This window comes from Taudactylus pleione, unplaced genomic scaffold, assembly GCF_031769625.1.
Source record: "Taudactylus pleione unplaced genomic scaffold, aTauple2 ptg000629l, whole genome shotgun sequence".
In the NCBI taxonomy this organism is placed as follows: domain Eukaryota; kingdom Metazoa; phylum Chordata; class Amphibia; order Anura; family Myobatrachidae; genus Taudactylus; species Taudactylus pleione.
The window spans coordinates 2267705-2289724 of NW_028285031.1; the positions used below are offsets into that span (position 1 = coordinate 2267705).

At 42.8% G+C, this 22020-nt stretch overlaps 1 protein-coding gene across 1 annotated transcript in view; it reads right to left on the reverse strand.

Annotated features, from left to right (window-relative positions):
• Positions 1-22020, reverse strand: part of MGAT4B (alpha-1,3-mannosyl-glycoprotein 4-beta-N-acetylglucosaminyltransferase B) — a 316749-nt gene that overhangs the window by 107295 nt on the left and 187434 nt on the right. Inside the window, exons 2-4 of the mRNA XM_088454751.1 lie at positions 17598-17777; positions 15038-15178; positions 13690-13823 (exon numbers count right to left, since the gene is read on the reverse strand). Coding sequence (XP_088310877.1) covers positions 13690-13823; positions 15038-15178; positions 17598-17777 — 455 coding nt within the window. The remainder of the gene's footprint in view (positions 1-13689; positions 13824-15037; positions 15179-17597; positions 17778-22020) is intronic.

Here is a 22020-nt window from a genome sequence, read left to right on the forward strand (position 1 = left end):
ATGGCTTGCACAGACCAGGGTTGTGGCAAATTTTGCCTCTGGGTTTTGTCCCTATAGAGTAGAAAGTTGTGGCAAGGTAAACAGAGCAGTGTGGTGCGGATGATACATCTCAGTATTTTAAGACTACTTAGAACAAAGAGAATGTTTTGCAACAAAATATATATACTAATAACACAGACAAATATATATTTGTACAGATAACAAATCATGAGGATTTTCTCGTTTTTCCTGCCAGTGGGCCGGATTTAGAATTGTACACTAATAGCAGCAGCGATGCTAAAGTATGCTAATTACGGCATCGCAGATCAGAGTGCTGCGTCCAAAGACGCTGCATCAGATCACCATTCATCGTCCATCTGAGCACAGGGGCCCATATATCAAACAATCAATTGGGGCAATTCCCCGGTTTGCAGATGATTGTGTAAAAACATCTTCCAAGTATGGGGTTCACCAATTGCTGATTCCAACCAAACAGTTATCTGAATCGGTAAATCAGGTTATCCATCATGTTGGATTTCACCAACCAATCGGGGCTGCAGATTGCTAGGGTATGATAACGATCAGCTGGTTTGCAGACTGTTACTAGTAAAATAATAAGCCTATCATGATCAGCAAATCACTGAAAACTATCTATCTGTAATGTACGGGCACAGATTGGTGGATTGTAGAATTGTGAAATCAGGGGGAAAAAACCCCCCCCGCAGAATCATTGAATTGTTTTTTTTTTTCTGATTGCTGATAGATGGGCCCCATAAGATTGAGCGATAATGACAGTTATCGTTTATTATACTGTGCAGTGGATATTGCGCAAACACTGAACGATATGTCGTTAAGTGCCGGCACCCTCCCTCATCCCCGAACATGCACAACCTGACGGTATTGTTAGGTTGGACAGCAGGTTCGGGTGATGAACGACGTCGTCAACAACCAGCGGGAGCGTGCATCGCTGGTCGTTGATGGCATATCCGCTGCACGATATTGCGGGCGATGAACAATAACATTATCGTTCATTTATATCGTGTAGTGGATATGCGTCTTAAGCTTACTCATAATGGGGCTAGGAAATCTGCGTTGGGAGAGACAGACCTTGGAACGGCGCTCCCACAAAGCGGAGGTGGCACTATGACCATGTCCCGCCCTGAAAAAGGCTGCAGCCTGTCAATCAGGCTGCAGCATCCAAGGCACTGCGCCCGGGGTCATAGTGGTATCATGGCACATGCGCAGTCCCCAAAACATTATCGATTGGGACCATTAGGGGACTGTGTACAGCTGTGAACCACAGTCCCAATATTTCTAATAAAAGATACCATATGGAACCTTTCAGCCTGTTAAAGGTCTCATAATGTCATGTATATAACTCACAAAAATATTCATAAAAAGGTAACGTACAATGTCAAAAGGCTACTAACAAACAGGTGCTTTTAGCATCTATGTATCTAATCCCCAGACACCCGGAGACCACACTTATCATCATAAGCAAGGTGTGTAATTATCACCAATACCATTGTCATGCTCCGGAGACATTTGATTCAATCACTTAATGTTTTCTTACGTCCATTATCCTGGTTATATTATAGTTATGTCCTTTGCCGTAAATACCATATTAATGCTGTGAAAGTAGGGAAGGGGGTCTGGTAGATGTAGAAAGGTGCAAACACTATATAGTTTGGAATTCTGAATATTGTAATATATTGGAAGACCGCATTTACTTTTGTAGCTTTATAATAAATGTTTAGTTTTACGTTGCAGAATATGGACTATAATTGATAACCAACAAAGATCTACTCCATCCCTTCCCCATCTCACCCACCACCTCCCTTTCACCGCATTTGTAAGGTATGGCGTCAAGCAACACAATCGCAGCACAGTACTTACCCTTTAGGCATGGAGAGGTACCTTGCTTTTTCCTAAGGCCCCATTTAACCAACACTTCACATCACTACGTGTATTGTGCATATAGTCCCTCCTATACCAATTATCCTTGTTATGATTTTTTATTTTTTAAACGCACTGTAAATCTTTATGAGCTTACACATGTGGTTGTGTACTTTAATCAATCCTATATGCAACATAACTCCATTAAACTGAGTGGCGCTCTGGAGTAGTGTGGAACAGACCAGCCAACGGCTCACCAAATTTTGCAACATGAAAATGCTGCAATCTCATTTTGCACATAGTACTTGGATACATAAGCGATCCGTATATATCAGCTGCGCACATTTCCTAAAGATAACATGGTACGTCAATACTGCAGAGCAGAGACAGTACACAGTAAAGCTGGCCACACATCTAAAGATTTTCTGTCCAACCATCCAACTAGTTGATTGGTTGGAATGAGAATCTGGTAAGGTATGGGAGTAAATGACAATCAGCAATTTGCTCCCAAACGCCGGAATAAAGAACAAAAACTGTTGTTTGAACAAATTGTTTAGATCAAACATTTAACAAACTTGTCTGATGACCATTTTCATCTGTTTTCTGGCATTTAGGAGCAAATTGATGATCATCAGTTACTCCCATACGTTACCAGATTTTCATTCCAACCAATCAACTAGTTGGATGGTTGGACAGAAAATCTTTAGGTGTGAACCCAGCTTAAGTCCTATTTAGAGATTCCTTTAAAGATTCAGCAGTGTGTTAGTGTATTGTCTGCGCTATAGATGCCATTCGCAAAGTGTAGGTGCGCCCTAACATAGATCTATATTGTACTCTTGAAAGCTCCTGTATGCATTTCCACATAGAAAGAAATTGTATTTGCAACACTTGCAAACAAAAATAAAAATAGACCTGAAAAATACATATTTGTTGGAAATAAAGAAATCACTAGCAGCTTATTAGAGAGATTGGACTGGAAAACTCCAGTTTATTGTTTTGACTGGCAGTGTATTTCAGATGTACCTTAAATGCAGTCATACATATCAATCATACGCAGCTTCTACCCAAAAACTGAATAAAAATAAATGAATATAGATGCGCCAATAAAAAGCTTGAAACCTACTGCTAAAGACAGACAGAACATCACTTGTTTCAGCTTGTGCTCTAGTGATGTCTCAGGAGAGGAGAGAATTTATTGCGTTACTGATGGGGGTAAGAACAAAACATTGCAGCCCTGTGATGTGTTTGCACAGCTCTGTCTTACATAATGGAGAATATAAAGCAGAAATACAGCCAATCACTCTTATAAATGGTCACACTGGGGGGACCACGGGGATCCAGACCTAAGACCTGAAACTGTTGCCACCTAAGAAGATCTAGATTTGTGGCTGTGTGTGTCAGTCAGTCAGGCATTTACCTCCGTGCTGCAAAGATTAACAGAGAGCACAAATTACATTGCCAATTAAAGTGACATTTTGTGACATGTCCTTAAAAAGGTATTTGAAGTGCGATCACTCCTCTATTTTATTCATGCAAACATAAGACCTCTTGCTATGTGCTCCTTTGTAAGTGCCAAAATTATCACATGCGTTTCAAGTGACACTTATCTCTGTTATGTAGATCAGTAGTAAAAAGGAGCCATTTCATTTTTTAAGAAAACTGTAGAACACATTATCATTTTGGAATAAATGTATAAAGGGGCCTATCTATTAGCAGATGTTTTTCTGAACGATGAAAGATAAAAGATCTATTGAAAATTCCGGTGGTTGCGCTGAAAGATATCTGTCATGTACATGACATATTTTTTGCAAAAGATGAGCGATATCGCATGACATCATTCAGTGAGTTGATTTTTCCTCTCCAGTGCTTTGTAGCTGCTGTTATTATCGCTCGTCGTTCACCGCATATAAACTGCCAGATATTTCTAATATCTGGCAGCGATATGCGATAATTGACCAACATGTTGGAGAGACGAAAGATAAAATTTATCGGCCGTGGGAGTGCCCATCTGTCATCGTTCAGGGCCTATCCTTTGGCAGATAAATTGAACGACTGAACGATATATCGTTCAGTCGTTCAATTTATCTGCTAATGGATAGTCCCCTTTAGACGCAGGGGTTTTCATATCCAATTCTCAAGTAACCCTTAACGGGTCATAGTTTCAGGATTTCTGACTATGCAAACGGGTGGGATAATTACTACACAGGTAATCTATTTTGCTTGAACAGTAAAGACTGAAAACATGACCTGTCGGGGATAATTGAGTATTGAAGTTGAAAACCCCTGGACTACAGAATACAGCCAAGGGCATGCTGATACCTGTAGTTTACTGGTAAGACACAGGGTCAAAGTATATGAATGAATAATAAGAATTAATTTAGCTTTTTTTCCTGAAGAATAATAGGTGGCTTATTTAAAAGGGACAGAACAATACTTTACTTTTATAAGCATTCGCTTTAGAAGCCTAGAAACTCAAAACAGACATTTTTGATGTTACTTGTCACTATGCTGCACACTATACGTACCGAATATGTATAATAGCTTTTACCTATAGACTAGTTAAAGTGCCACCATGCAGCAATCAGGGAACTGCTGAAGGAGTCTGCTGTTGGGGAGCATAGGGGACCTAATTCAGACTAAGGCGCGATCGCTTGCTCTGCGTATAATTCGCAGTGCGCAAGCCATTCGTTGCGATGATTTTTTGTTGCTCGTAAGCAACTATCAGGGAGCTGCTTTGAGTGACAGATAGTGCCGTTTGTGGGTAGTAACAGGGGGAGGGGCTTGCGAACATGGGAGTGGTGATGCGAACGCAGGCGTGTCTGACCGTCAAAATGGAGGTTTAAGGGCGTGCATAATTTAAAGGCCACGTCATTGTACATGTCAGTTCGCATCCGTTATGATGGAACTACTCGCAGTGCTTGTGGTAGCCCAGGGTCTACCACAAGCACTGCGTGTGCAGGCGATGGTTTCTTCCTCTACCGTGTATGCAGTCAATTTATAGGGTAACAGGCGTTACTCATTACATTGTATAATAGCAAAGTGGTTGCGTAAATTAGCATTTTTTTTTTGTTTGTTTTGTCTATTTTTGTTTGTTAATTGGATATTAAGATACCAAACCCAAAGATAATTTAAATTCACAAACAATAGTCCCTATATTTTTAAAGTTCACAAATGCATGTTTTTTTTCTTTTTCTGGTTTTTAAAGTGAAAGTGCTTTTTTGGTTGTGGAACTGCACATCCCAGCATGCCATTCCAGAGTACATGCCTTTTTTGCAATACTGTTGCAGGCCAGGGCCGGATTTGTTCTACCATAGTATTTTTTTTGGAAGAAAGTACAAAAAACATTCTGTCATTGAAGATTAATTTTTTATTTTTTTTTTTACATTTTGGGGGATTTTTGAGAATTCAAAATCCATAATATTTAGAAATGTCATTTTTAAAACATGCATCATTGAAAATATATTTTTTAAACATAAAAAAAGCAAACAATTTAATTCATTAAAAATTACATGAATTTCTTGATGAATTTGCCTTTGGATTATCATCAGAAAATGAAGATGAGGACACACTTGCAGATGTGGGTGAGGAAATTGTGCCTGTGCCGCTACCTGATGAGCCTCCTCCACCTCCTACAAACACTCCACCTCAAAATGTGGCAGGCCCATCACATGGAACATACATTTGGAAAGTTCTGGGTGAAATAAATTAAAGATCATCAATCGGATTCTTCTTCTTTGCAGCTGACTCCGGTAAGCTGAATTTACGTATCTGGGTGGACCGTCGTGGACCCGGCTGGGTGCTCGGTCCAGCCACAGCAGGGCACTGGTCCACCTCACCTTCTATTAGGCCAGTCAGATGTTCTTTGATCTCCCTGACATCTTGGCTTATGGACCTTAGAAAGGAGTTTTGCTCCAACATGCTGGCCTGGACAGCCTCCATGGCTGCTGATTGCCATCCTAAGCCCATCCAGGACTTGGGTAAGGGTGGCAGTGGAGGATGGGGGAGGCACAATTAATAGAGGTTGTGCCATCACCCCATCCATCTGAAGGCTTTCAGCCATGTTACTTCCTAAAAAATGGGTGAAAAAATAAAAATTATTATAAAGTAATAGAAAAAAAGACAGATACCGAGCCAGGTGTATGCAAATAATTACCAGACTCAGCATGTGGGTCATCTTGTGGAGTCTCCTGATGGTCTAGTTTTGCCTCCACCACTATCCTCCAATCTAAGGCCCCCAAAAGTAGATGTTGCCTTTTTTATCTCAGCCTCATCTGGAAGTGTATCCACTACTTCAATTTCTGAAGCAATTCCAAAATCAAATTTGTCCAGAAACTCATGTATATCAATCATGCAGTCCTCTACACTGGCCTCCTCAGAATCCATGACTGCAAATTTTTAAAAAATCTGGCGTTGTTATTTATAGCAATATGCGTACGCACCTGCTACTGTGCGCCACTCCCACGAAGTGCACTACGCAATGCACAAGCGACCAACACACGCTTTAAAAGCGCCCCTCACAATTCCAAACACTTTCACAAGGAGCTGCGTAGAGTTGGGAGTGTCCTACTGCCGCACAGGTATATCCTAGCTATGGAATGAGGTTAGTCACACAATGAATGATAGGTGTTGTGTTGTTACAGATGTATTAAATCAACAAATGTCCTGTGTTTATCCACCATTTTTGAATGCCCAACCAATCAGACTGCACCCTACTTCATATAAAGTTTGCACACTGTAATATTTGTCATTGCTATCATGAGATCCTCCAGTTTTAGTAGACGGGAGTTGCGTGTCCTGATAGACCTTATGGTGCCCAATCACCTAAAAATGCGGGCGTACGCGGAGGTGAGGAGGCGGCTGCGGAGCATGGGCTTCAGCCGTACTGTTGTGCAGCTGGAGAGGAGATGGTCGGATCTTCGGAGGCGGACCCCGGCCCTCCTCGATCAATTGCGGGCGGATAACCGCCAAAGTAAGTAATGTGTTTTATATGCATTGCGTGGTGTATGCTTTTTGTTGTATGTGCCTTTCTGCGTGTGTGTGTGCGTGTATGGTATATTTTATGATATTGATGGACTGTTTGTTAGCTTAATTTTAAGGTCTCCAGACATTTTTATTTTTTTGACAAAATGGCTGCCAACAAGTTTTAAGCCCTAATTTCAATACTGTGTTTGAAAAATAAGCACAACTGTTGTAGTCATTAGGTGTGTGTTTGTGTGTGTGAGTTTGTGGGATTATTTGAAAATCAACATGGTTTCTGACAATTTGAGTGTCAGGCTACATTTTATGCAGTGTCTCTGGATTATTGTGACATGGGTGACAGAGGTGTCTGTATGTAATCTTCTGTTTTTTAAATTTTTTGGCGTTAAAAAAAAATTGCTCATGCCTTTGCTCTGCTAAACCAGGGAGATCTGGATATGATGTTTTTTGGACATTGCAAAATGTTAAAATATTTTTTATTTTTTTTATTTAATTCTTAACACACACAATGATTTTGTTACCAACGATTTTATGAACGATTTTCTGTCAGATTATCTGTCAGATTTTTTAAAGTGTAATGAATGATTTTTGTAACTTCCCTTAATGAAAATCATTCAATTGGTCAGTCAGAATGAACTACAAACGGGAACGCGCATGAATGATAATCGTTCATCGTTATAACTCAGAGACTGAAAGATTTCTTCAACGACTGAACGATATCGACGTAGTTATAGTTAAATCGTTACGTGTGTATGCACCTTCAGGATTACGTCAAAGAAGAGAAAGGGCTAGGCAAGCCGAAACACCACCCACCCCTGAAGATGTCTCCCCCGAACATTACTCCCCACCAACCCCTGAAGATGGCTCCCCCCACCCACTCCTCCCCACCCATCCCTGAACCTGCCTCCCCCACCCACTCCTCCACACCCATCCCTGAACCTGCCTCCCCACCCATTACTCCTCGCCCATCCCTGAACCTGCCTCCCCCACCAACTCCTCCCCATCCACCCCTGAAGATGCCTCCCCCCACCCACTCCTCCCCACCCATCCCTGAAAATGCCTCCCCCACCCACTCCTCCACACCCTTCCCTGAACCTGCCTCCCCACCCATTACTCCTCGCCCATCCCTGAACCTGCCACCCCCACCAACTCCTCCCCATCCACCCCTGAAGATGCCTCCCCCCACCCACTCCTCCCCACCCATCCCTGAACCTGCCTCCCCCACCCACTCCTCCACACCCATCCCTGAACCTGCCTCCCCACCCATTACTCCTCGCCCATCCCTGAACCTGCCTCCCCACCCATTACTCCTCACCCATCCCTGAACCTGCCTCCCCACCCATTACTCCTCGCCCATCCCTGAACCTGCCTCCCCCACCCACTCATCCCCACCCACCCCTGAAGATGCCTCCCCCACCAACTCCTCCCCACCCATCCCTGAACCTGCCTCCCCCACCCACTCCTCGGGAAGCTCTAATTGGGCTGCTTCAGCCCAAGAAGTGCCGGACCAAGGACATGAAGGTACATATGTCACAGATGCCATTATGCAATGTATATCTAATGTAGGAACCAGAAAAGAATGCAATGTGAAAGCAGCATTAACCTCAGTAGCCAATGTGAAACACTGTGTAGTACTATCTGGCAAAGGGATACACACCAATTATTCATGGCTATGGTGGGTGGGTTTTATGTCAAACTGATTGGCTTTAATAACAAATACTTCATAAATAATTTTTATTTTCCTTTACATTTCAGTTGAACAAGAGGAGCCACTTCGGGAGGTTCTAAGGAGTGAGGTGTTCAACAAATTTATGGGGCCATTAGACGCATACAAAATGCACTTTGATGCCCCGAAACGTCGGCCTGGTTATCCTGTATATGGATTAAAGATGTTTCTACATCTGCCGCTTTGAAACCCGGGGTTGCCACTTTTGTTTTTTGCTATTGTATCCTATTTCACTTAGGAGGCACCCGGGTACATTGCTTTTCAGTATATGAGAGTGCCGGACTAATATTGCACAATATAAATATATATATATATATATATATATATATCTGCAGATAGTTGATAGTTCCACACCTAGATATAAGTACATATCAAAATTCATATTTATTTATCTCTCGATCTATATATATATATTTATTGAGAGTGACAATATATAAATTTGACAAAGTAGGGGGACGTCCAATTTGCTAACTCCGGCCTATATAAATTAGAAGTGAAAAAAAAAAACAATAGGTGCAAATTTACGCTGATTGCAATCGCATCAGAAGCAATTAAAGGGTCCATCGAAAGTGCAGATGAGAAAACATGACTCTGCCAAGTAATCACGATGGCCGCGTAGGGTGACGGCTGCGTCCGTCACACTACTACGAGTGTAGTTGTCGCTCGTTCTGTTACGTGGTCTGGCAGGTGTGCTTTCATTGTGGTGGGTGTTTACCCGATTGCGCTGTGCATTGCGAGCGATCGCTCGCTTTGCATTTTCTCAATCGCCGCAGCTGCGAGCGATCGTGCCTATGCGAGCAGGTCTGATTCAGGTCCAGTGTCCGGCCGTAACCAGCCAGCTGCAGCCATATCTAGAGTTGTTTATGAGTAAGCATGCGGCAATACATTATTCATATCGAAAAACGACCGGATGTAAACTCAAACTAGCACGATAGACAAAGCCCTAATTCAATCAAAAAAATTTGTATGTCTGCTAATAGGCCTCAATGTGTTTAAGAACCCATCTGTCTAATCATCCAGACAGTCAAGTGACCCATATATAAATAAATAAATAAATATATACACACACATATATACACACACACACACACACACACACACACACACATATACATAGTTACATAAATGTGTCAAATTAATCAGCAGAGTTTGCTGGTGCATCCTAGTCACATTGCTGACCATGATACAGAGAGATCAAACCGACACCGAGGGGAAATCGGTATGATATACCGGTGGACGGAATGCCGGCGGTCAAAAGACCAACAGCAGCATTCCAATGGTGAAGATCCCGACAGTGGTAAGTAACCTAGACCTCCCCTCCTATCCCTAACCCTCCCCACGGTGGTGCCTATCCCTAACCCACCCCCTGGTGGTGCCTAAACCTAACTCTCCCTGATCGGTGCCTAACCCTATCCTCCCTCCGGTGGTGTCTAACCCTAACACCCTCTCCCCGATCTCTTTGGGATGCCGATGTCAACATTCTGACATGCGTCGAGATTCCGGCACTGGATCCCACTGAGGGAGGGATTAAAATAGCCGCACCTAAATGATCCCCCAGAGCTAGTCAATCAGCCCTGAAGTGTAGCACTTATCTTGGATTTATTTTTCACCATTGCGCAGGAAACGTAAAAATCCCCATTAACTAGGTTCGTTTACCGGTGCCGCAAACCTGTTAATGCGCGAATCTGTGAACTTTTCACGGATTGTGTGCGTTAACGCCCGTACGCCAGTGTTAACGCATGTTAACAAGTCAGTCAATTTAATGGGTGTTAAAAAATAGAGGTAGCCTCGGGCTCGATACCTTTGTTACCAGTGAAAACTTATCTGGTGTGATTGAATACCCCCAAAGTGCACCTGATTTAATATAGGACCATATATTTGTAGTGGGTATAATGAAGAACCAGTTTGCTCACTCAGAAAGCTCATTAGGGTCCCACTATTAGAAGTAACCCAATCAATTAAACGTGACAGCCGTACTGCCAGGTAGTAGAGACGTAAGTTATATAAGGCTAAACCGCCATCTCCCTTAGGTTTGTCCCACAAAAAGGAGGAAACCAGAGCAGTAATCGCCTGGCATGCAGGATTGGGATATATATATAGGGGAGTGTTACAGCACATAAAAGATATTTGGGTTGCATGATCATTTTGAACAAATTTATCCTGACAGTCAAACTAAGGGGTAATAACTTCCACAGTTGTATTTTCCGTTTAAAGTAAAGATGTGTAGGCTCAGATCGCCAAGTTCGGATTTTCCCACCAAATTTCCGGTCTCAGAAAGAGGCAAAACAGCTTTAATGGATGTGTGGGGGTGTGTGTGTGTGGGGGTGTGTGTGTGTGTGTGTGTGTGTGTCCAGTGCATTACTTAAAAAAAATAATTGACTATAAGTAGGGCAAGTTTTCCTTTAACAAGGGTCACGCCAGGATGAAATGTCAGTGAGACAAGTATTTGCTCTTTACTGGCTGAAGCCACACCAGCGAGACACTGAGCTGACATGACGTTTTTTGCTACAGAAGCAGTTTTTGTAGACCTATCTCACCGAAGTGTTAATGCAATTACCACATACCAGAGCGCTGACAGGCTCTGATGGCTGGGAGAGAGGGTAACCGTAAATACACCGCCCTGTAACAAGAGACGCAGGTTGATTAATTCTCAGGAGCACTCGCTGCCTCTATTCCTGGGGAATTCAGTTACCTCAACCTTATCTCTCGCAATTCGTAATTGCTTATGTGCTGAAGGACACAGGGGAAGCTTAATAATGAAAAATAAAAAAAATAGTGGGCTTCAAAATCTACATGCGTCTCTGGAACTGCTGAAAATCCTGAAAAGTATAGTTAGATAAGATGTGACGATCTAGTAACCTATGGAATTGGGAGCGTTGTTACCCGATGCACAGATAAGATTGCAGTATGTAGGCCTGAAAATGACCCCAATGCCCAATCAAAATCCCTTCTAAATCAGTGTCTAGCATAATGGTAAATGTGGTTAGGGGATGACTTCAGATGACCCTTACTGACTGATGCAGTTATCTTCTGACTGTACTAACAGACCCACCAAAAATGGCAGCCGCCTGCCCATATGGGTCATATGGACACATCTTATCCAATTTGGCCACCTACAGGTGTGACAAGCCCACAAGCATAGTGTTCAATCATCATCATCCCCTGGATGATGATCACTGCAGACTTACTGCACAAACTCCTTCTGTGCTTCCAATGTCATCAATTATATTAACAGGACCAAGAAGTCCCGTTTGACCATCTTTATGTTTTTTCCAATCAAGCATCTATACAATCCTTTGGGGGTTCTGTCCCTTTACCAGGTCAGGAAACCCAAAGGAGCATAGACTACAAACATTGCAAAATGTGGCTATTGTTTTAAAATAAAACATTGACGGGAGAACTTACTCACACTGACCAAGCTGCAGTTTCTTGGTTCCTTCTATAAATTTATTGACATGTGAACAAACAAAGCTTTAACCCCGACACTCACAGAAAGCTGTGAGGGCTGTGTATAGCGGGTATGCACGGAGGGCCGGCGACCCCATTAGGCAGCTGCCTAGGGTGCCGGCCACTGCGGGAGGGAGGGGAGCGGGGAGGGGAGCTTTGTTGGGTGAGTATCACAGAGTTAGTTAAACAAAAAAATGAAACAATGTCTCTGGTGTAAAAGGCGGCTATTTCTTTTACTCTAGTGGCAGCCGCGCATCTAACTGCTGCGGTCACTCCTTCACCCCACACATAACGTCACTGTGCACTGCAGTGGTGGTCATTGCCTGTACGAGGTCTCCGCGTTACTCACCCGGTCTGTCAGTGCTGGACTTGCGCCACTGATTACAAGTGTGGGCGCCCACCCCCTGGCCTGCGGTCTCATCCCCTTAGCAGAAGACGAGGAGCAGCAGGCTGCCGGGCTGAGAAAACTAATAACCAACTTTGTGATTGCGCCAGTCTATCTGACAGACAGCCAGTGGAGGCAAGTCAGCAATCTTTGGTCAATGTTGGTGCTTGGTGTATGCCGCAGAACATTAAAAAATAAACTAAAAATCTATATAACCTTTAAAAGTAATCAATACAGAAGCTGGAAGCTTCACTGAGGGCAGAGGAGGGGGGGCGGGGGATATGCTTTGGTGGGGCACTGACTCACATTTATCAGCAAGCAATAAAACATTACTTATTACCTTTTTTTTTTTTTTATTAAAACTGCAAAATATTAAAACTTGACAGTGGTGTTAAAAAAAAAAAATTTCATTATAAAAATCAGGATCGATAAACTGTAATCCTACCCCCACGTTTGTGACTGATTGTATGCTACCGAGAGATGTACTTGGGTACTGTGACGTGATAATCTTTTGCAATGTATCTTGGATGCTGGATTTTCTGTAATGTCAATCTAGCAATAAAATTATATGATCTAAAAACCAGTATCAAAATAAGTGTCTATTAAAAAGCAAGGGCACATAATGCTGGGGCAAATATTTCTGAACAATGGTTAGAAATTGTGAACTGCAATATTTTGTTATAATGGGCTCCATTGTCCCGTTCCACAATGTCCTTGTGATACTATGCAATCACACGTTTCCAATATGGCCTACATACGTTGTGCTAATGATCTCCATGTAGGGAAAATACACCGGCTGGCTCTACTATTATATAGCTACCTAGGGTGCCCCGAATCTGGGGGGGGGGAATCACAGTTGCACTTGATGCAGGTGGTGGCTCTGGAACATAAGACTCCGTCTCCCCGAGAATGTGGGAATTGGTGGTGGTGGTGGTGTGGGAAGGTTTGCCCAGGGTGCCTAGAAACCTTGCACCGGCCCTGCACGCCAGGTCTATAGAGGTATATAAGAGGATGAGACCGCTATACTTTTATAAGGAGACTGGTAGGCAAGAAATATAGGTCTACAAACAAGTCCCAATATAAATATCCTCCTACTGCCAACGCTAACCTAAAGATCAAGGAAAGTGGATGGGGTTACGCTAAACAGATTGGACCCGACATTAAGATCTAATTTAACAATGACCCCACCGTAAGAATAAGAAAGATACTTTTCAGCACTAGCCATAAGGGAACGGTAGGTCACAGGAGTGTGCAGGACAAAGTGCTGGTTATACGGTACCTCTGCAATTAGCACCACAATCACACAGTCTTCCTTCTCATGCTGGTTCAGCTCCGATATCAATGAGTTGAGCGTGTCTGTCAGATAGGAATGAACCTCCCTCTTCACGCTGGGGATCCCCATCACTATCGATACTGTGGGACATACACAGTAATACAGTTATAGTCCAATAAACTGTCCGTTAACAGATCTCATTTACTTTAGGGGGAAAAGCAACAGGTCTTCTAAAGAGTTGAAGTTGCCACAGCAACCAATCAGCTTCTAGCGAGCATTTATGAAGCACCTTCTATAAGATAATAGGTAGGAGCTGACTGGTTGCTATGAGATTACTCCCCAGGCCAACTAAAGCAAGATTTGAAATGTACACACTTGTGTTTGAGCACAATACTAATACTGTTTATTTGCTGAACATTTCTATTTACATTTATATGTTTGGTGTTTTTTAGCCTTGCCATTAGCCACTCGTTTACTGTACAAGTATCAAACTGCTTCCTGTGTGTCATTCAATAAAGTTATATGCCAAATAATACTCTTAACTGGCATTTTGTGGGCAGAAGTACATATATACTGTACATTATTATACGTCAAAAATTACATTTTTGTGGGGGTTTTTATTGGAAGTCTTAAACGAGTGCAATACAAATGGTCTCTCAGGCTGACCTGGCCTTGTCCTCCATTTAGAGGCTCACAAGGAAGCCTCCACCAGTAAGTCCGCTTGCAGAGGCCAGAATCACAAATAGGAAATATATTTTATAATCTAAAAAGTTCGTACTGTAGGTGGGGAATGTATGATAAACGAGGCTTAAGCTGGGTACACACTATACGATGTGTGACCCAGCTGCTGTGCGATGCGAAGTGACAATGCATCGTACACACTGCCTGATCTGGTGAACGATGGTGCAATATGTCATTATATGTCGCACGTAATAGCAAAGCGTTGTTCATTGTATCGCGCCATCTACTGTCCCTAGTCACACTGATAACTCTGCCCAGCTATAAAAGTACCGCACTCACACAGTACATCATGCAGTGAGTGGGGCTAGTACGGGATGACGTCCTGCGCCTCTCATTGATGGTGATCATAGCAGAGCTCTCCAGTAAATGTGCACCACCATAGTACTGTACATCAACTTGATACTATGGGAGAGTTATCACACCTTCTGAAGAGGACCAGTAGAGGCGTGGCTACAATTTATCTTGTACATTCTACGAAATGATAGCTAGAATCTTATTGGTTGCTATGGCCAGCTTCTCCACTTGTGGTTTTAAGGTTTGATAAATATCCCCCCCTATGCATCTTCTCTGGATTCATAGAACCAAGAAATATACAGTAATTAGCAGGAGTTACCTCCGGTCCTTCCCTGACCCACGTGGACTGCCGGCTGCAAGCTGTTCTCCTTGGATAGCAGGTGGGGAAGGTGGTGGAAGATGCTGGGTAGGTGTAACACATTCTTGTTTGTGATATTCCACAGTTTCAGCTTGGTTTCATCTTAAAGATAAACATCAACAAAGAGACAAGGCAGATGCATTGTGAGACAGACAGCCTTAATCTGACAGTAACTAGCCTGGTGAGAAGGTAACAGGAGCCTCACAGTGAAGACAATTGAACTCATTTGCAACAGACCACTGATAGATGAGTCTCTGTCTATGTATTAGAAGAAGCGTTAGTCCAATTTGCTGTGGAGAAAAACACTTTTGTCACAAACCTAGGAATGTACCAAGTAATTTGCTGCGGGGGGAGAGGTCACATGAATCCATTTAAAGAGGAACAGAAGCGGAATGAGCCCACATCAAACTTCACTAGTCCGACATGCTGCAGAACTGCCGTCAGTATTTTGTTTTCTGACCCCCTAATCACACTTAAATGTTTGGTCTTTGCAATGTTGTGTGCAATTGTTTTTCTCAGCTAATCAGCGCTCTCCAGCAATTAGGGAGGTGCCTAACTGGGGGTCACTGGTTCCAAAAGAGCTTAATATTCTTTATTGTGAGACATCATTTAAACAGGATTTGATCCATTAACACATATAAGGAGAAAACCTTCTCTAAGGGGTCTATTTACGAAGCGTCGGGTTGTAAAACCCAGAGCTTCTGATCATGATTATGCTCATAATATAAAAGGGCAATGCATTTACTATTATTATCCTTTGTGTGTTTTTGGCGCCAGTAGGGTTCCGCAGCACCTTACAAATGAGCAAACCAAGATAACAGTGACTTATAGCACAAAAAAACGCAGGACGAGGACATGGTTTATAAACATTGCTGCATCCGTGATCATAACAATCATATAAGCAGTAGGGAGGCAGCAACACAGTGCTAGGTGCCATATAGGGAATATATGGTAGTATAAGTACGGGAAGGAGAAGCACATGAGGGAAGAGGGCCCTGCTCGTGAGAGCTTACATTCTAAAGGGGAGGGGAGTGAGGAAGGAGCAATGAGCAGTGGGTTAGGATGAGAGTTTTGATGAAGAAGGGGGTTTTACTAGTAAAAGCACTCCTGCCCTTTTAAATATCGAGCATAAACGCGATCAGAAATGACGGGTTTTACAAACCCACTCTTCGTTAACAAACCCCTAACAGCATTGCCATGGATGAAATTTAAAGAATGTCACACATTCAGATTGGTGTGGAATACATGAAAGCGTTTGCTTGAGCAATCTGAATGGACAGAACATAGTAACTAGGAGAGATGCTACTTCCTGGTTGGTCACTTGTCATGCAAATTCTGTCATAAGTAAAGTGCTCCACCTCTAGCGCTGCCCTTTTCTACAGCTTCTGTAACGGTCACCCCAATTCCCAGTTTTGTATGAAACTACCCTGTTGTATACAATTTGATCATTTAAAAGATAAAACTACAGGCTACAGCAATGAAACTTTTATTATCAGGCTCTAGCAGCAACACCACCACCACCAAAAAAAATCCTTTCGCGCTAATGGATCCAGCTACAGGTCCAAATCTTTAGATGTTATCTACAGTCACACATGGTCACTAGCAGAATAAAGGGTCACATCCAAGGTTATAGAGACACATTAGTATAAATTATTTTTCTATATTTACAGATTAGAAATGCCTGTTATGTTTCTTGTACGTCTTCAGATGCTAAAAAGCCTTTTAAGAGGATGTGCTAGTCGGGCGGATGAGGAACATTACTTTGGATAACTCTGACATGAGCATTAGCTAAATGATCTATTAAAAAGAACATAAAAAAAATAGATCAAACAAAATGGCTGCCATTAGTAAACCTTATTTGCATTTGCTTAATAAATATCAGGAGACAGCAACTTTGGATGTCGGAAAGGGCAGACAGGAGAGCTTGCGCATAATTTCATTTAATCTAAGACATAATTACTGTGTCTGGTGTTCCCACTAGAAACTTTCTATCAAACTGAAGGTTTGTAGAAGTAAATCTTTATTACGTAGGTAGAAGTGGTAAATATGGCTAGTCTTCCCCTATAATTATTACTACGTATGACCATGTTTGCAAGGGAACCAAGGGGTCTATGTACTAAGCCTTGGAGAGAGATAATGTACCAACCAATCAGATCCTGTCATTTTCAAACACAGCCCGTAAAGTGACAGTTAGGAGCTGATTGTTTGGTATTTTATCTCCGTCCACTTTAGCGCTCCCCAACGCTTAGTACATAGAACCCATAATCTTTAATTGTGATGGGCCTATGGGTTTAAAATAAAGCAGCTATGCTAAGGCCACTGAATATCGTCTAATTATCCAGAGCGCTGGCTTCCATATTAATGTGCAGCAGTAACTGCAACGTATTGGTAAAAATACAGCCACATTCTGTTTGTTAAACCCCATGTCCTGCAGCAGCGTGAACAGAAGGGCACAGGCCATGTTGGCATGACTATAAAGGGCGATTTGTCGCTAGGCTGCTTGGCAGGAAACTTGTCTCACCAGATAAGCTGCTCCATGTGCGGTTGATGTCCCGTAAGGCTTGCTTTTCAGAGATGGCCCTTTTGATTTCATCCAGGACCAGGTTCAGTTCCTTGGAGCGTTTCAGGTTCTCCTGTTCGGCAGCATGCAGACGATCCCTGAGGGCCAGGAATTCCCTCTGATAGATATCCACCACATCTCCTGAGGGAAGACACATTAGCATGAGCTCAGTGCAAACCGGAGAAATCTAAAGTGTATATAAAATATACTCCAAAAGATCAATGTAACTAAAAGAATGTGCTTCTATGCATTAATCATCAAATATCTACCATAACGATGCAATCAAAAGCTAAGACACAATGTCATTGGACCATGCCCTCAACCCTATAGGTCCTATTTGGTATTAAACACAGCAAAATAGTAGCAGACATCTGTCTTGGCTTATTATGTTAACTTGGTTGCATCGAAAACCGCAAAAAGGTTTTAAGTTAACAACATTGAGGTTGATGTATCCAGCATATCGTGGACCATTGGTGAAGTTGTACCTTAGCAACCAATCAGCTTTTACCTATGTTATAGAAAGTACTTGTTAAATGATACTTTGAAGTTAATTGGATGCTATTGGCAACTCCTCCCCTGGTCCACTTCTTGATACATCAACCCCTACAGTAGAAAGAAGGACACCGCCCAAGGTAAAGGGGATCAAATAGGAGCCATCACCAAACACCACAAAGAACAAACATTTCCATTAATGTAACAAGTACAAGGCAACGTTGTGAACAAGAAATATCACATAGTGACATCAAACTGCTGTGACAGACACACAATGGACCTGTGCACACAGATTCCAAGCTGAGAAAAATCCATTAACATCACTATTATTGTTTACAGCCATTATGTAAGACTATGATCCTTTAAGCTTTACAGACAGTAATTATGAATAGAGAAATCTCCCAATTATCTGTCTTTATACTGTTGCTGTAGCAATCAGTTACTAGGAATTAGCAACATCAGAGAGGTATGAAGCACCTTAGGTGTAATCCAAATGTTTAAGGGGGTCCAACAGGGATATAGTTTTGGCGCGAGTGCCGCACACAGATTTTTTTATTGCGCTTGTCGCACCTAAATTCACCAGGTTTAGCCGTCTACCACGGCTAAACCCGTGCAAACTACTGGGCGCAATGACCAAATGGCAGTTTGGTTGGCCAAAAGCTGGACTTTCTGCTTGCTACCTCAGGAGGGTGCGAGCAGGAATAATGGGCACCCACGGCAATCCGTCCATTGGCACAAGCAATTGATTCATTCCTCATCACTTTGGAAGGGAGACCAGGCACAAAAAAAAAAAACAATTCAATCCCTCCCCCAACTCATTGCTAGTGATTTAATAGGCTGTATTCTAAAATATTGGTTCACTCCACAAAATGGCTGCTTCCACTGGTTGTATGCCAGAATCTATCCAACAGTTCAGACAATACCACTGCAGCACAACAAGTATAAAGTGTACAGAAAACAGACTCTCTAAATTACATCCAGTCCAGACAACTTCCTAAAACATTCACATATACATTTGTAAATATGTTTATCAAGTCTTTCAGAAAATGTGTCAGGCCTTTCAGGCTTGGTTCAGCAGCCTATAATCAGAAATCCATCCAGTTTTTTAAAACACAACTTTAGCCAGGATTGATCGCAAACCTACAATTCTACGGAATTACATTATAATCAAAACATACTGTAAGAGCCATTTTGTACCGTCTGTAAATACTTTTAACTACCTCTAAATATGAAAGTAAGTCCATTTGGTAGCACTCCTGGAGTTCTAAGCAAAATGTTTCTACATTGTGCACAGCATATTTTTCTCTAAGGGACTGCCATAAATTTCTAGCTGTGCAGTGATGGGCAGGCTGACATACTGTGTGGAATTCTAACATTCAAAAAGGCCACATATTATTTGAGAAACCGCTCAAAATCAATCTCAGCACTTCCACATCACTTATCCCAAAATGGCGACACTTGCTCCAAAATTCCACGGCATGGTACTCAGACCTCCCCAATGTTCCAATGTCCTCAGATCCCCCTCATTTGCCACAACAAGCCCCCAGCATGCACTCAGATCCCACATATACTCTAGAACTCCCCCACAACATGCCACTCAGGCTCCTCATATACCCTTAGACCTCCCCACTTTGCCCATAACGCAACGTAAAATGCTTCCAGTTAAAACATAATTCTTCGCTTTATAATAGGCTCAATGAGCCACCTACTGCCAACCATTACAATTGAAGGTACGTACACACTAGACGATGTGCTCACGATCCGATATCGTTAGCGATTTCCCTTGAACTCTCCCCAGCACTCCAGGACACAATATGGAGCATAGCTATTTCCAGTGCGTCATGTACGAGATTGGCCGATCTTGCATGCTGCAGGCAAGATCTGAAGATGCGATGTACGACCCGTGGGTGCGCGCATCGGCATCGTGATCATGAGTGGATACTCGCGATTTGGACATATTTTACATTATTTGTCGTTTAGATGCGTCAAAATCGGGCGAATCGTGCAAAATATCATCTAGTGTGTATGCTCCTTAACACAAAAGTAGTTTAAGCGCTATTACCCACCAACTTAATATTTGTTTGTTTTTTTTCTCTGATTTACTAGGAATATGACAGTCTGGTTACCATTTGTAGTAGAACCTTTCATTTTCTTCTGTGGACAGATTTAACAAACGTTCCCTTCAGTGCCGAGAACTCTGCTCTAGAAAGTGACTTGACCCATCCAATAACAGCAAAATAACAAAAGAACTATCATACATGCTCCTAACCCACATTTCTAAATCAGAAAACATGTGCCAAACGTCCACAAATATTTTCAAAGCCAACGGTTCGGAACTTGAGTGCAACTTTTTCTTATTATGAGGCTCCCTTGACGAGGAAAAAGTCAAAATGCATTGGTGGCTTTGGTATCAGGTGAGCCAAGCACAGGATATAGTTTCTCATCAGGAACTCTATAGGGGAGATTCAATCGTTTTTACTGCGGCTATTTCTTTTGGACGCTCGACGGAGCAATTCAACTGTTGCTCCATTCGGGCGAGAATAGCCGTGGCAACAGAAATGTGCGATAAGTCAGCACTTTGGGAGCCCAAACCAGTACTTTAGACGGGTTAAGCCACTTCGGCAATTCACGGCCGAACAGAGCAGCAATTGAATTGCTCAGTCGGCCGCCCAAATGAAATAGCGACGGTAAAAACAAATGCATTGCCCCTTATGTCTGTGAATATATTCCACTCCGTTGGGTAGGTACACTTGCTATTGCTCAAATAGAGGAGATTTTATAGATTTATGTATCGTTTTTTTGACTGTAAAGCAGGGTATACACTACACGATAAATTGTATGATATATCTTTTTGAGCCGAAGTGGGAAAGACAACTAGACTAATGTGCATGCACGATTGCGCACTGCCATGAGTTGTTCCTTGCTTCTTCTGATCTGCTGTACATGCACGGCGGATGAAAAGATCTCTTTAGCGATTTTGTTCAAAGTTTGTAGTGAGTACGCTAGGGCTGAGCGGGTTCGGATTTCTGAAATCCGAGCCCCCCCGATCCGAGGCCGATCCGAGTCAGGCTCGACTTTTCCCTCCTGACTCGGATCTGAAATCGAGGCAAAATGTCATCATCCCGCCTTCCGGGTCTCGCGGGTTTTGGACTCTATATAAGGTACCCGCATCAGCGCCATTTTCTCACTCGGCTGTGTACAGTGAAGAGGGAGGGTGGGAGTTAGGGCTGGCTGGGCTCTGTAGTGTAGTGCAGTGTAGTGTTGTGCTGCGCTGCTGTTATCCATAGGGGCGGTGTCCACTCCTCCAAAGTCCATACGGGCTGGCTGTGCTGCGCTGTGCTGCTGTTGTCCATAGGGGCTGTGTCCACTCCTCCAAAGAACATAGGGGCTGGCTGTACTGTGTTGTGCAGTCAGTTGTCCATAGGGGCTGTCTCCACTCCAAAGTCCTGTGCAGTGTCCCAGTCCTAAAGGGGTGCTGTAGTGTTGTCCAGGGGGTGCTCTACCCGTCAGGGGTGCTCCCCCCAAGTGCAAAAAAATTAATATTTTTTCTGTGTTTGTGAATTGTGTGCGCAGTAGCTGCACGTGCATCAACAAAGTAGTACCAAGCGTGCGCCTGTGTCATAAGTAAAGGGCCGGTTGGCTTGACCGTTAAAGGGTGCTGTAACCCCCAAAGTGCACTCCAAACAAAATAAAAAAATATTTTCTGTGTTTGTGAATTGTGTGCACTGTGGCTGCACGTGCATCAACAAAGGAGCAGCGCCAAGCGTGCGCCTGTGTCCCATAAGTAAAGGGCCGGCTGGCTCATTTCTTAAAGGGTGGTGTAACCCACAAAGTGCACTAGTCTCCAACAAAAATAAAAAATTATTTTCTGTGTTTGTGTGCGCCTTAGCCG